This window comes from Hyaena hyaena, unplaced genomic scaffold (genome assembly GCF_003009895.1).
Source record: "Hyaena hyaena isolate Hyena2069 unplaced genomic scaffold, ASM300989v1 scaffold_260, whole genome shotgun sequence".
In the NCBI taxonomy this organism is placed as follows: domain Eukaryota; kingdom Metazoa; phylum Chordata; class Mammalia; order Carnivora; family Hyaenidae; genus Hyaena; species Hyaena hyaena.
This window is the reverse complement of record NW_024080892.1, coordinates 256,890-273,154: the sequence shown is the minus strand read 5'-3', so window position 1 is coordinate 273,154 and position 16,265 is coordinate 256,890. Positions and strand designations below refer to the sequence as shown.

Here is a 16,265-nt window from a genome sequence, read left to right as displayed (position 1 = left end):
AAAAAAGTCAGGGGGCACCTGAGTGTCTCAGTCAGTTGAGTGTCCGACTTCAGCCTCAGGTCATCACGATTTAGCAGTTTGTGAGTCAGGCCCCACAGTGGGCTCACCGCTACCAGACTGTCAGTGCAGCACCCGCTTCGGATCCTCTGTCTCCCTCTCTGTGCCCCTTCCCACTTGTGCTCTCCCCAGAATAAATATTTTTTTTTTTTTTTGTCTTTAATATTTTTTTTTTTTTTTTTTTACAAATAGTTTATTGTCAAATTAGTTTCTACATAACACTCAGTGCTCATCCCCAAAGTGCCCTCCTTCATGCCCGTTCCCCCCTCCCCCCCACATCCATCAGTCCTCAGTTTTTGTCAGCATTCAAGAGTCTCTCATGGTTTGCCTCTCTCCCTTTCCCCCACCATTTCCGCCCTTCTTCTCCCCCTTGTTCCTCCGTCAAGTTCCTCCTAATCCTCCTATACGTGCAAACATATGGTATTTGTCCTTCTCTGCCTGACTTATTTCGCTCAGCATAACACCCTCAAGGTCCATCCATGTTGCTACACATGGCCAGATTTCATTGTTTCTCGTTGCCATGGAGTATTCCATGGTATAGATAAACCACATCTTCTTGATCCATTCATCTGTTGATGGACACTTAGGCTCTTTCCATGGTTTAGCTATTGTGGAGAGTGCTGCTATGAACATTGGGGTACATGTGCTCCTATGCATCAGCATTTCTGTATCCCTTGGGTAAATTCCTAGCAGTGCTATTGCTGGGTCATAAGGGAGTTCTATTGTTAGTTTCCTGAGGAACCTCCACACTGTTTTCCAGAGGGGCTGTACCAGTTTACATTCCCACCAACAGTGCAGGAGGGTGCCCGTTTCTCCACATCCTCGCCAGCATCTCGAGTTCTCTGATTTGCTCATTTTAGCCACTCTGACTGGCGTGAGGTGGTATCTCAGTGTGGTTTTGATTTGTATTTCCCTGATGAGGAGGGATGCTGAGCATCGTTTCATGTGTCTGTTGGCCATCTGGATGTCCTCTTTGGAGAAGTGTCTGTTCATGTCTTCTGCCCATTTCTTCACTGGGTTGTTTGTTTTTCGGGCGTGTAGTTTGGTGAGTTCCTTATAGATTCTGGATATTAACCCTTTATCTGATATGTCATTTGCAACTATCTTTTCCCATTCCGTTGGTTGCCTATTAATTTTCTGGGTTGTTTCCTTTGCTGTGCAGAAGCTTTTAATCTTGATGAGGTCCCAACAGTTTATTTTTGCTCTCGATTCCCTTGCTTTTGGGGATGTGTCAAGTAAGAAGTTGCTGCGGTGGAGGTCAAGGAGGTTGTTTCCTGCTTTCTCCTCTAGGGTGTTGATAGTTTCCTGTCTCACGTTCAGGTCCTTTATCCATTTTGAATTGATTTTTGTGCATGGTGTGAGAAAATGATCTAGTTTCATTCTTCTGCATGTTGCTGTCCAGTTCTCCCAACACCATCTGTTAAAAAGGCTGTCTTTTTTCCATTGGATATTCTTTCCTGCTTTGTCAAAGATCAGTTGGCTGTATACTTTTGGGTCCACTTCTGAGTTCTCAATTCTGTTCCATTGGTCTATGGGTCTGTTTTTGTGCCAATACCATACTGTCTTGAGGATGACAGCTTGTAGTAGAGGCTGAAGTCTGGGATGGTGATACCTCCCGTTTTGGTTTTATTTTTCAGTATTACTTTGGCTATTCGGGGTCTTTTGTGGTTCCATACAAATTTTTGGATAGTTTGTTCCAGAATAAATATTTTTTAAAAAGTCAGTTGGGAAGGCTGGGTGGCTCAGTTGGTTAAGCGTATGACTCTTGGTTTCAGCTCACAGTTTGTGGGTTCACGCCCCATGTTGGGCTCCATACTGACAGTGAGTGGAGCCTACTAGGGATTCTTTTTCTCTCTCCCTCTGCCCCTCCCCTACTTGCACACACGCTGTCTCTCTCTCTTTCAAAATAAATAAATAAACATTTAAAAATTGTTTTAATTAAAAAAGCCCATTAAAGCAGGAAATTTTAAAAAATTATATATACATATCTTACGTGTTATTTTATGCTAAAACGTGTGTATTAATTTGCTAATTTTTAATGTGGGACCAAACTGACCATAGGTTCATAGATTGTAATTAAGCCATCTCTTTTATATAAACTATATACAGATTATTATTTCTATAATTTCCAATTTCAGTTTGTAAAGAAAGAATCTATCATATTTGTAAGGCAATCTGATTACAAAACAAACCATTTGAAAACAAAGCTAAAAAAAAAGCTAAAAAAAACCCCCGAACTTGGTAAACATGCATAAAGCTAAAAAAAAAGCTGAAAAAAGAAAACAAAAAGCTGACTTGGTAAACATGCAGGTCAATTAAGACTGCTGTTTAATTTAAATAAGTCTATAGAGGCTTCTTTTTAAAGTCTTTATTTCTTTACTGGAGTATATATTTTCATCTTACCGAAGGCATTTTAAAGCAGTTCTCAACTGGGTGAAGTTATCAGCTGTGGGCATTTTTCCAGCTACTGTAGTTTTTCTTTCCAAATGTCTCCCATTCAAAATGTGGCAGGTTTCTTTTGCATTCCTTCCCCCTCCAAGTGGGAACAGCTGTTTGGATGGGAGTGCTTATACCCCTCAAATGTGACTGGGCAGGAATAAGGTTACCAGCTCAATTGGACTTCAGTTTGCAATTATTCATAAAGAATATTCTTGCCAGCAATTAATTTTATATTTTGCATTTTAAAATAGTTTTTAAATGTTAAGATACAGCAGTTTATAGAATCTTTTTTATACCTTATTTTAATAAGAAATAGGATGAGGTTTCCTTAAGGTCAGAAGCATGAATTTAGTCCACAGAAACATGTCTGTAAATATTTTAGGATCTAGTTTTAGTTGCTTAAATTCGTAAGATCCATAAAAGTTTATATTAAATAGCCAAATAGTTTCTACAAGTATGATAGTGAGAAACAGTCCTCTACATACCTCTCCCTAAATTCTATTAGCTGTTTTCTCCTATTTACTTTCTAATTTCCTAAATAATATCCTCATATCTTTATTTACACATGCATTAATTTTAAATTTTATCTGTTGGCAAATTATTATGGATGAAAGAATTGACTTTTTTAATACCATCTTTTTCCATCCCTTCTCCTCCCCATCCTCTTTCTATAATTAAATGTAGATATTCCAAACTTTGCATTAAGTTAATATTTATGATGACTATTTAAATATAGCTAAGCTGCAAATGTATACTATGCCTACATTTCTTTTCTGGTACAATTTTTTGTTCCTGGAATTGATTCTTTTATTTTTGTCTTTGCTTGATTATCTGTGCAACTGTAATTAAGTCTGTCCAAACTTCCAAAGACTCAAAAAACCTCACTTACTGAGTGCTATTTTCTTAAAGTCCTCCCGACACATCAATATTCCATCATTTAAATTTTCCCAGAGGTATTTCTTCATGGAACTCACTATTTATCTGTTACAAGATACTGCTGTGACCATCTGCAGCTAAGTGCAGATAATATGAAGAACTCAGTGAGTGATACCTAAAATAACAATGAGGAAAGATCACTATTTAATAATATGGTTTTGGGAAAAATAGAGGGAAAATTAGACTAATAATTCACACTGAAATTTCAAATATTTTAATAAGTTAAACCAAAATAAGTAAATGTTGGAAGAGTATAATGACCTCAACTGTCTAAAGCAGGTTTGTTGATTGCTTTATGGAAGAAATTAGTGACAAAATTAACTACAATTTTTTAAATCTATGTGCATTGAAAAATAAAACTGAGGGGCGCCTGAGTGTCTCAGTAGATTAAACGTCTGACTTTGGCTCAAGTCATGATCCCATGGTTTGTGGGTTCGAGCCCTGCATCAGACTCTGTGCTGACAGCTCAGAGCCTGGAACCTGCTTCGGATGCTTTGTCTCCCTCTTTCTCTGCCCCTCCCCAGCTCATGCTTTGTCTCTCTGTCTCTCTCTCTCCCTCAAAAATAAACATTAAAACATATTTTTTAAAAAGAGATAACTGAGATAACCTTGAATAGGGAAAATATGTAAGATGTAATCATTGCAGGAAACTGGGTGAGGAATACACAGGACCTCTCTGTACTATCGCTTCAACTTCCTAGGAGTCTATAATTATTTCAGAATAAAGAGTTTTTTTTAAGTTTACAAAATCTTATAAAATGGTTGGGTACACCAAAGTTATAAAAAGGTGTTTTGGGGTGCTTGGTTGTGTATTTTGCCTTTTATCTCACTGTTTTAGTTTTTCCATGTTAAAGTCGGTTAAATTATTTTTCAAGTGCCTGTTCATCAGTTACAGCAAAAGTACTATCTATTTTGCCATGATTTTTTACCACCTGGATATTTCTTTGTTTTTTTAGTACATGCCCAGAATTGTGACATCTGCACAACAGAAAGCAGGAAGAACAATTACAGCCCGCATCACAGGGAGATGTGATTTTGCCTCAAAAAACAGAATTAGTAGCAGCTTAGCTATAATGGGAGTTTCTCCTCCCATGAGCTCAGTTGTTGTGGAAAAACATCATCCAGTCACAGTGGTGAGTATATGTATTTGATGATCTTTATCAAAAAATCTTTTTTCCTGAGAGTTTATAGACTAATTAACACTTAAGTTACATGTTGAGAGGATCAAAATTCATGATGACTGTTACTTGTTCTACCTTTTATTGTTATAGTCTTTATATACTTGGAATCACCAAACCTGATCTAAATCTGCTTTTCCTCTTTTTTAGGAAATTAATTTTAGAAACATTATTTCTTCTCAACAGTGTAAAACTTATCAACACATAAAGTAATCCACTGTGTTGGTAGCCAAAAGAAATATATAAATGATTTCTCATTAATTTAAAAAAAGAGACAAAAACTGTTTACTCATTACCTGCTGTTCATATAGTAGGTATTTGATTATAAGAAACACTTTGATATTTTTATAGTCTTTAATTTTTTTCCTTTTTTTTAGTCTTCTTCCCCTTTTTTTCAACTGTCAGCTTATTTGTAGTGTGGAAAAAGATTCAAATTTCACTAAATTCATGTGATATAAAGGAAAATGCCTAGTATTTAAGCAAAAATAAACAAAAAATCCTGAGTGAGTGACTCCCTTTTGCTACCTACTGCCTTTGATCACACATATCAAGTAAAATATCTGAACCTCCACTTTCTCATGCGTAAAATGGGACTGTTAAGGGTACTTAGCTCCTAGAGTTATTTGCTGGTTTTAGGAGTAACTGAGGTAATGTGAAAACTGAATAAGATATATAAAGGCACTTCATAAACTGTAAAACCACAGTGTTGTCTAACATTGAAAATTTATGTTAGGAGACTTTCTCTTTTAAAATCGGTTGTTTCTCCCTGAACATCCTAACATCACCCTTTGAGGGTAATAGTGTTTCTTATAATCAAGTACCTGCTATATAAACAGCAGGTAATGTGTAAACAGTTTTTGTCTCTTTTTTTAAATTAATGAGAAATCATTTCTTGCCTTCAAAAAGGCAAGAAAATAGGACCATTCTAATAGGAAATTTCTTTTTGATGTCTCTCTGTTTTTGTGCTAGTAAAAAAATCTTTCCCTTTTATCATTAAAATTATTGAGAGGTCTTACCATTTCCCATTTTTAATTGTCAGAGTCTTAGGAAAATGAAGACTAATGCACTAAAATCACAGAAATCTTTGTGTGTCATTATTACCCTTCTTGGTCAAATTTAACTTAATAAAAATTACTAGAGAAAGGTACATGGGATACATATAAATCAATAATTGCCTCATGAAGTTTAATTTTTGAAAGTTATAAGGTCACATCCTTAAAGAGGAACAACAACTATAATAGTATCAGAGTTTTAGCAAAAATAAATATGGGATGGTTTTTATATCCTTTACTTTCTGGGCACTAGATGGCCACTAGATGATTAAATCAATGCAAGCTGGAGTGGTTCATTATAATTCATTAAATTTAACCTCAGGTAAAGAATGGCCACAGTGAATTGGAAGACTTAGGCGGAGCCAACATGCCCAGATAAGGATATGGAGGATGGATGGGGGTCTTAGCCTGCAGAGACTGCAAAGTCTCTGAAAGTCCTTAGACGACCTCTCAATTTACTTTTGAGTATGTGAGTTCAGTTATCAGAAACGAGAAGAGAAGAACTCATTTCTGTTTTTCTCAGCACATACGTGCATAGAGAGGGAGAGGGACTGTCCATTTGTATGATAAAGAAGGTGTAAAGAAACCATATATATGCTTTTAATTTAGGCAGCCTTTGTTTCTGAATTTTTTTAAATGTTTTATTTATTTCTGAGTGAGAGAGAGAGAGACAGAGCGAGCTGGGTAGGGTCACAGAGAGAGGGAGACACAGAATCTGAAGCAGGCTCCAGGCTCTAAGCTAGCTGTCAGCACAGAGCCCGACGCGGGGCTTTAACTCACTAACATGAGATCATGAGTTGAGCCGAAGTCGGACACCTAACCGACTAAGCCACCCAGGCGCCCCGAGGCAGACTTTGTTTTTGTACTAATGATAGAAATTCGTATTCTACAGAAAAAAAAATGGAAATAGTCTTAAAACCCGTTTCTGAGATTTACCTCCCCAGCTGCCCTTTGCTGATTCACTATGTATAGTACTTCTCCAGTAATTGCTCATGAAGGAGACAGCCATAAACTGCTTCCATTATTACCTAAGTGGGATTATGTAACAGACATTGTGGCGGTCCTCTGTACTATTTTTCATTTTATCCCCAAAAATCAAGACCTGTCAGATTTCTGACACTTTAGCCCCATCTGCTGGATAATTGCTTGTTCCTAGTGCTACTTCGTTCTCTGCCATTTTTATAGATCATGAAACCATTGGTAAGGTGAATCTGTTTCTACACTCCCTTTTTCCCATCCTCCCCAAGGAGAAGTAGTTCTTTTAACAGGGTCAGATTTGGTGGTTAGCAACCTAATTTTCATACTAGTTGGAAGAATCTCCCCCATCTATAATGGCTATCTAGTTATTTAAGTACAAAGAAACATTTATATAAAATACTTTTAAGACAAAGAAATTTCTCTAAAGAGGAACTCTTAAAACAGAATCTGCCATGAAGACCTTTAAGAGTTTTCACTCATTTAAGTAAAAGCTGCATCACAGGATTTTTAAAATACATAACGAATGCTTGGATCAACTGTATATAATTTTACTTCAGGGATTTTAGAGATGACTTTTCTAAGTAGAAGACCCTGCTAGGAGTTTCCATGTACTATTCAGTGAGGTGGACTTAGAACTGGATAACAAGTCTACTAAGAAGCTGTATCCAGTATAAAGTAGAAAATCCTTGCACATTTTACACATGAGTATACACGTTGTATGTACTTACATCCATAATATATACTTGTACGTATTCTCTGCATAGATGAAGTCAGTGGTGCACTGACTGTACTGCGTCAGTGCTGAGGTCCAAGGTGTTCCCTTGAGTTCTGATGTAGTGTGGGTATCCTCTCAGTGTGTGTCCTCAATGTCTAGTTATTTCTTTGCATAGAAAATTGTAATCCACTTTAAGGAGCACCGGGCATCTGGAAAGATCTCTTCCTGTATGATCATAAAAGGTTTAGTCAGCTTCCAGGTGAACTGGGTTGAAATAGGAGAGATCTGCTTTACTCTGATTTGAAGCAAGGACCAGACAGGATTCCTCAGAGTTTTCCCTGTGTTCCCTGATTGAACTCCCTGTGTAACCTGATGTTAACAGGTACAGCGAGGAGAATACTGCTTGGAATCAAGGGAGGACTCAGGGCTGACCCTTCTTCCAAACACTATAAAGTCCTTTTCTACATCTGGTCTCTAAACATTCTAAGATTCCACTTGAGTCCTCTTTGAGGAATGACTCCCATGGCTCCTTTTTGTGATCCTCTGGAATACAAGCTGAGCAGAGGGTATTGGGCACATCAGTCTAAATTATGGATTACAGACCATTGTTTGGTCCTTAATTGTTTAATGGCTGCTTCACCAACTTATTGCACGTATCTACCGGGTGCTTAACAAATGTTTGTTTGGTTAAATTATATATAATGAAATGGTATTTAATGTGTGTCATTTTGTGGGATTGTTAAAGCAGATTTTTACCTTTTCAGCAAACCATTCCTCAAGCTGCTGCTGCAAAATATCCCCGGACGATTCATCCCGAAAGTAGTACCTCAGCTTCTAGATCCCTCGGAACGAGGTCAACTCACACGCAGTCTCTCACAACCATCCATTCCATAAAAGTGGTTGACTAAAATGAATATGTACATATTGAGACCTTTTAATTCATCTGGTTTTACCAAGGATTAAAAGCCTCTGGTTTTTAAAATTTCATATTCTTAAAACATCATGGATACATCATGTTCATCTTTTCAAAATTCCAAGAGGCTTTTTCAAGCCATACCATCCTTTGTAACTATATTTAGGATTATTTTAATGTTTTTTTTTAATTTAAGCAATTAAGTAAAAATTTTTTAAATTAAAAATGACTTGATTTTTTTTTTTTTTTTAATGTTTGTTTTTTTTTTTTTTTTTTATTTTTTTTTTTTTTTTTTTTTTTTTATTTCTAGGAGAGAGAGACAGCGTGAGCAGGGGAGGGTCAGAGAGAGAGGGAGTCACAGACTGAAACAGGCTCCAGGCTCCAAGCTGGCAGTCAGCACAGAGCCCGACGCGGGGCTCGAACCCACAAACCGCGAGATCATGACCTAAGCGAAAGTCGGAAAGTCGGACGCTTAACTGACTAAGCCACCCAGGCGCCCCAAAAATGACTTGATTTTTTAATAGGTTCAACCTGTCACTGATTACATCATAAAAATATATAAATATTTTTTTAATGTTATTTCCAAAAGGCTAAATCATTTCTAGTGTTACCAAGTAAACTTTGAGAACTTTACTAAAAAAATTATTAAGGGGGGCTGGGTGGCTCAGTCGGTTAAGTGTCCGACTTTGGGTGAGGTCTTGATCTCGCAGTTCGTGAGTTCAAGCCCCACGTTGGGCTCTGTGCTGAGAGCTCGGACCCTGTAGCCCACTTTGAGTTCTGCATCTCCTTCTCTCTCTGTCCCTCCCCCATGCATATTCTGTCTGTCTGTCTGTCTGTCTCTCTCTCAAAAATGAACATTAAAAAATGTTTTTAATTATTAAAACTAATAGAAACTATTTTTATTTTAAAATTAAAGAGATAAAGACCAAGAAGGATAATAATGACACACAAAGATTTCTGTGATTTTAGTGCCTTAGTCTTCATTTTCCTGACTCTGACAATTAAGAATGGGAAATGGTAAGACCTCTCAATAATTTTAATGATAAAAGGGAAAGATTTTTTTTACTAGCACAAAAACAGAGAGACATCAAAAAGAAATTTCCTATTAGAATGGTTCTGTTTTCTTGCCTTTTTGAAACTCTGCAGTGTTGAACCTTTTTTCTACCTGAACATCCTAACATCACCCTTTGAGGGTAATAGTGCTGGGCAACTCAGCAAACCTGCGCCTGGGCAGAGACTTTTCAATGGCCGCCTGTAGGAAGAATCTGGGTGAAAGTGATGAAGGAAAACAAGACCAGGCTGACTGGGTGATCTGGGGTCAGACATTTAATTTCATGAGTCTTAGGATCCCATCTGTGAGACATTGAGATCTGCCATCCCACCTATTTCACAAAGTATTTTGGGTTACATAAAAAACTAGTATAAATTCTAAAGAATCTGACGAGTCGTAGTTTTCATATCTGGAAATGGATATGAAAGCAGAAGTGGATGGACTTAATTAGAAGCTTCTTTCACTCTGAACATGACCTAGTTCTATGCTCTAACGTTATTATAGGAAATACTTTTTCTTATTGCTTCAGATTGTAATGGAAGATGAGAATAAATGTGAAATATGCCAATATCTGGCCCGCTACCACTGTGGGATAGCTCCTCGTGGGTTTCAACAAACACAAAGCAACAGCACCTCATCCTGTGCTACCTATACCATGGCCGTGCCTATCTCTGGGCTTCCCCAGGCACTCTGAGAGGATCACAAGAGACCACAGGCTTCACTTGAAGCCTACTCATACACAGCCCAGAATTAACACCCCATTGAGTTAACAGATGAGATTTTCCTTTCTCCCTTGTACAAACTGCCGTGAGGTGTACCAGTCCAGCCCTTCTCTCAGAAGAGAGTACCCTCAAAGTCAGATTATCAGTTATGCTTGCTGCCAGGTCGTGGCCAGTGTGGTATTTCACCTTGGTCTGGGCTCTTCTTTCTTCTCCATCTCACTCCCCTTTTCCCTTATTCTTGCTTCCATGGATTTCCACTCCTTAAAAAAAGCAGCTATGCATAAACTTTGGTCTCAAGTTCTGCTTTTCTGAGGAACCGAGGTGACAGCTGGGAATGGTTTTCAGTACCCAAGCCATAACCATGTGGACAAGCTAAGGGAATGTTAAGAATATTATAATTGAGAATATCGTAAACATTTTTTAAAAGGCATTTTAGCTAAGCTCTAGAAAGTATATAGTGTCCAAAGCAGAACCAAATAGTGTTAGCCTAAGTTAATTCACTTAAGAGTATGTATTCTCTTTATTTACTTTTGCATAAAGAGGTTACCCAGATTTTGGAAAGGGAGTAAGTTGCATGGTCAGTGGAAACCAGCCGTATTGAAGAACAGATGGAGACATGACTTTTCACCGAATAGTTTTCTTAAAATCTTTTTGGACTCCTGTGAACATATGACTTGTTTTAAACATTCATAGAAGTAAGTGGGCCATTTACAATCCACATGAGGCCAAGATGTAAAACTGCCAATTCAGGATAGAATAACTGGACTGATACTGCTCATGATTTTATCTCTGGCACCTTAGGGAATTAGAATCAGAGTTTGAGAATGGAAATCCTTAAGTTATCATGAATGGGTGCTTATAAGCTGATATGAGTTGATACTTAATTTCATATTTATTTCAAAACTTTCTCAGATTCTAAAAATAATGCATGCTCATGGCCAAAAAAATTGGAAAGTACCAAAAAGTACAAAAAAAATAAATCACCTGTACTACACCACCAAGAGATTTAAAAAAATACATTGGTATACATATTTCCGGTCTTTTCTAAGCACTATTATTACACATATATGTTATTTAAAGCCAACAGTAACTACAAATTTTCAAAGGTAGTTTCTCTTACTGAAGAGAAATAACTCACAGGGGATGATTTCAATACTCTGGGCCTGAGGTTAGGGATTTTACAGGCATTCAACCTTCATCATCAGTGCTATGGCAGAGAGACACTCCTCCCATTTTATGGAGGAGGAAACTGAAGATTTGAGAACTTGGATATTAGTATGCCCAAAGCCTCACAGTTAATAAGTAGTAAAACCATTATTAAAACCATGTCTGTCTATTCTAAATCCCTTGGTTTTTCCCCATGCCAGGATGCTGTTCCCACCATCGTTTTTTTTTTAAAAAACAGGATGAACCAAAACTTAGATTATGCTACACATATGTTGCATCAAATGGTAGAAATGCAAAAATCATATACAATTTGCTTTAAGCAAAAAATCAAAAAAACCTTTGACCTTTCATCTCAGTAGGTGTAAAGTATTAATACCATTTTTTCATCTGTCACCACCATCTTCATAGCTGAAAGGAAAATCAATACTATTGCTAGGACTTTATGGCATTAAAGAACTGAATGTAAAGGGCAGTGCTGAGTGGAAAACCAATTAAATACAATTTCTTTAGGCATTTATGAAACTGCACATTTCTTGGACCTTGCATCAGTTTCATTTTTGAATTGACGGATCTTTTCTGAAAAAAAAAATAGGATAACATTTATTATTAACTAAGCACTTGCTACGTACCAGGCACTATGACTCAATCCCACAAGAACCCTTGACATACAACTTTTCTAGTTAGTGAAGGAGAACACTGGCACAGTGAGGCTGTAGAACTTGCTCAAGCTCACACAACCTGTTCATGCTGGAGTTCAGATACAGGCCCGCACGGTCTTGCTCCTGAGCACATGCCCTGCACTGCCTCAGTGGGCTGCCTCTTACTCTCCCCCAAGAATTCTTATGGATACTCTTTTATAGAAACAAATACATTTAAAATTGAGGGAACAATCCCAGTGCTGTGATGATAATGTCACCAGAGCAGACATTATCCACGCATGATTCCTTTACCTACCACTGCTTGAAACTGCATATTGGATCAGTGGTGTGATTCATGCAGTGATGCTGTGAGGTTCAGGTAAAACTGCATCAGTGAAAATAATGGCAGATGTGCCTATATTATGCTTGAGTCGTTATTATTACAGGAGACTTGTAACACCACCTAATTTATTGTTAAGTTTTAAAGACATCTTCCCTGACAGTATAGTCTTTGGGCAAGTGAATTTTAGCAGTAACCTCAGCCGCCAAAGTAAAAGCCCATCTGCTCTTTTCTTTTAACCTAGAGATAATCCTTTTGAATATACCAACTTGCAAATTTCCCCAACAGGGGCAAAATGGCATTTTGAGCAGGACACTGCTTAGTTATGGAAACTATACTAAAATCTCACAAGATGGTTTATCATTCCTGCCTTCTCCTGGCACTCTGCACCCTAAACACACACCTCCAAATCCTGCCACACATACACAACAGAAATACACCTCCACTTCTTCAGATGCCCAGTAGGGGGTGACACTGAGAACCACCAGGCTAAACCACGATCAGTTATTGACTGAGTCACTCACCAGAGGAGCTGCATATTTATGAGCCACAGCTCTCCCGAAACTGAGACTGCTGCTATTTATGGACAGTATTGTTTCAGGGGACCGTCCCCACCATTTTAAGGGAGAAGGAACTTCTATCTTGAAAATTTAACTCACCAGCTAGTTCTGGGAAACCTGTGCGTACCAGCTCTTCATACAGATGCTTGACCGGAGTGGACTGTGTCATCAGGGTCCCATGCAGCCAGATGAGCAAAGCCCTGTGGCCGTGTTCACGGAAACTTCCCTTTCCTGTGCCAAGCACATAGAGTCAGAGGCGAAACACCACGTGCCGATGTCTCTTTTTATTGTGATCTCCATTCTAACGGAATTTTCTGTGGTTGCAACTCATTCTTCTGATGGCCTTTAGAGAAGAAGTCCAGTGGATGAAAGCCCTTCCAGTTCCCCTCGCTGGAATTCATGGAGGGTGACCAGAGTGTGGATTCACTCCAGCACTTGCCATGCACCTACTGTGCTTGACACAGACCAAAGGAGCAGATATAAGCTTCAACAGCTAAGTCCCTGCCCAACGGTAAGGGACAATCTTCCTGAGATGTGGAGCTCTCCTCCCATGTTCAGGTAGCACTGCTACACACCCCCATTTCTCCAACTCACAGTGCATATTTCACCTGGGGATCCTGTGAGGACGGAGTCTCATCCAGGCAGCCTGGGGTTAGGCTCTGCACTTCCAGTAAGCTCGCAGGTGCTGCCGCTGCTGTCCATTAACCACACTCTAAGCAGCAGGCGTGCGCCATCGTGCCACTCCAGTGTCTGATGGAAGTCTGCGTGCCCTGGGCCAGGGCGACTCACTGGGCAAATACGCCCTGGATACCTAACCCCTGAGAGATGTTTGGGGAAGAGCTGAGACCCGTGTCTCCAAGGAGAGGTCGCGGTTACAAACACAAGGCAGGATCCTAGTTCTAGCAGAGCGTGTGTAGGAGCAGGCAGATGCCTCGAGAGGAGGGCCTGAGCTCTGGGGAGGAAGCTTGCTGGAAAGACTGTCAGAGAAGCAGGGAGAGCCACCTGGACCCGGAAACAATGTACTCCTAGGCACGTCCTGTTCTTCCTTCATCTTGCATTTGACAAACTAATTCTTAAATGCCACCGTCAAATGTCGCTCCTTTGCTTAAAAGCCCACAAACTCCTTAGTGGCAGTAGCGTTACCCTGGATTGTATTTGGATTGTGCATGTTGCTGTTGTCATGCCAGCTAGATTATAAATCCCACCAAACATGCACCCTGCCTTACAGAGCTGATTCAGCCCTCGCCTGGTCGAACAAACCACACTCTAGGCACTCCGTACTGTTTCAACTAAAACACGTTAAGTCCCCTTTATCCTGCTGGCAGGTACTCTGAAGATACACTGTATTTTCAAATCATTTCTTTAGGTCAAGAGAGGTTTTGAGACGGCAACTAAATTTTCCTAAATGCGTCACAGAATGCTGTATGCCTGATTAGTGAAAAAGGAGAAATCTTAACAGTAGGAAAGGAACCTTTACAGAAGCTGTAATCAATATTCAACATCTTCAATGCATTATCTTCCATTTTTTACATGACAGTGTAGCCTTAGAATTAGTAATATAAAGTGCCATAATTTACTTGTAGGTGGTTTAAGAAGCATGTATTCAGGGGCTGTGATTTTGCTTTCTACGATCCCAGCAATCAGTAATGCAGGTCAACTCCTGAGCATGGGACTTCTTTACATCTCATAATACCCACGTAAGGAAAGTGCTCTGAATGGAACATTTTGTCAAGAAAAGTATGTGCTTTCTTGTCTGTAAAGCTAATTAGCTGATTAATGCCAAACAAATTTTCTATGTTTCCTAGGTTTTTGTCAAATCATAAAAAAAGCAAAGCTAATGACTCCAGCTGACCTGTTCTCACTAATTCTGACAGCTGGAGTCTGGCTGAATTGCTTCTGTGGCTTGGAACTTTCTCCTCGGGAGAGGCCTGAGTCCGTATCCCAAGTCTCCCATGGGACAGCTGGTCTCTCATCCAAGGCCTTGTCCTGTAAGAACTCTGTATACCAGACTTGGCTTAAGGGAGTCCTCCTGGAGTGGAAGCCCTAAACGGTGAGCCTTTTGTTAGGGAATGAACCTTTTCACCCCAAGACAATCTCAAGGCATACTAGAAATAGGCTAGTTTCCCAGGGATACGCCCACCAGTAAGTCCTTGCTTCCTTAGTGCCTATTCAGTTGGGAACCTTAATTTCCTTAAAGGTTAAATGCCACCTTTTCATTTTGGCTCAGTAAAGTAATTATCCTTTGCAAACTTCAGTTTACTCTGGAATGATCACGGTTTGCAAAGTTCCCAATCTTTGTGGTCTTATGCTAACTGTCCCCATTCCTGGGCCCTTTGTAGTCTGCAGCTTGTCATGAGCACCAACTACTTACCTGGAAGATCTCCTGCCAGGAAGGCCTGCTATTCCTATCTCCCCTCGCATCACCTGGGCCATGCTCACCTGACCACTGCTGCTCGATGGCTCTGATCTGGTCATCTGTAAAGTTCCAGGAACGGGCTAGCCTCTGCCATTCATTGGCCTTTAGCTGATGGTAAGCCAGGTTCCAGAGGATACTGCGAATATGCCTGGTCTCCAGGCTGTGATCTTGCTTGAATGTCAAAGTAAAGCTGGTTGATGGGTCCCTGATGTTCTCACCATGCTCCTAAATTAAAGGTGACTGCATCAGATGGTTTCAGACATTTTGCGCATATTGCCTTATTTCATGGAACATAGACAATTTTTCAGATATAACTGGTAAGGTGGTAACTGAGACTTAATGTTTTCAATATTACTTGTAACTGGATCACTTTTTGTCATCCAAGGTGGAGACAAATGTCTGAAGTAAAAAGCTTGAGTACGTCTGACATAGGAAATGTGAGGGGGTTTGCTGTGTTGTATTCCATGCTTCTATCCCAGAACAGAGGATATTTACTCACCCCAAAACAGAGGGGATGCCTTAGCTTAGGAAACATCACATGTCACAACAAAGGCATCTTTGAAGGCCTTACTTTTAACCAATATCCCTCTTTCTTCTTTTGCATGTTTGATTTTTCATATCAAAGTCTCAGTGAGGCCCAGATTGGACACACTCTCTTAATTAGGACCCCAGAGCTGGTCCCTCCATTCATCCTACTCTGGTGCGAGGAGAGCAAAGTAGAAGTCTAACTTTGGGGGCCAAAGGAGTGGAGAGGACAGGGATCAATACCATTTTGTCTTAAGCCACCACAACCATTTCTCTGCCTGGACTGATGTCTGGTTTTCTGGGTTTTCAAAGACTCCTATTGTGCCTTCTGCTAACTCCAGCCAAAGAAACTGGAGGACAGTCTCCAAGTGAAAACAGGTGTCATGGCTCCCTCAAGCTGCGCCTGTCCTGCATATGCCATCAGGACTCCAGACAGTCCTCCTTCAGGAACACTTAAGGACATGCAGGACACACAGCCCAAGCGGTTGGGGACTTCCTATCATCCTTTTGTACATATGGCAATTCCAGTTTTTGTCTTTCACTTAAATAAAAGTGAATCTTAATAATCTGAACAGCAA

General features: G+C 39.5%; 2 protein-coding genes across 6 annotated transcripts in view; one reads left to right on the top strand and one right to left on the bottom strand.

Moving 5' to 3' along the window:
- The window catches only part of POC5 (POC5 centriolar protein), a 39,763-nt gene extending 31,421 nt beyond the window's left edge, over positions 1-8,342 (top strand). For all 5 annotated transcript variants that reach the window (XM_039245565.1, XM_039245564.1, XM_039245566.1 and 2 more), the window contains 2 exons: positions 4,389-4,565; positions 8,120-8,342. In XM_039245565.1, coding sequence (XP_039101496.1) covers positions 4,389-4,565; positions 8,120-8,263 — 321 coding nt within the window. In that variant the 3' untranslated portion in view covers positions 8,264-8,342. The remainder of the gene's footprint in view (positions 1-4,388; positions 4,566-8,119) is intronic.
- Positions 8,343-10,542: 2,200 nt separating this feature from the next.
- The window catches only part of ANKDD1B (ankyrin repeat and death domain containing 1B), a 62,143-nt gene continuing 56,420 nt past the window's right edge, over positions 10,543-16,265 (bottom strand). The window contains exons 13-15 of the mRNA XM_039245559.1: positions 15,186-15,387; positions 12,846-12,977; positions 10,543-11,784 (exon numbers count right to left, since the gene is read on the bottom strand). Of these exons, the coding sequence (XP_039101490.1) occupies positions 11,723-11,784; positions 12,846-12,977; positions 15,186-15,387 (396 nt within the window). The 3' untranslated portion in view covers positions 10,543-11,722. The remainder of the gene's footprint in view (positions 11,785-12,845; positions 12,978-15,185; positions 15,388-16,265) is intronic.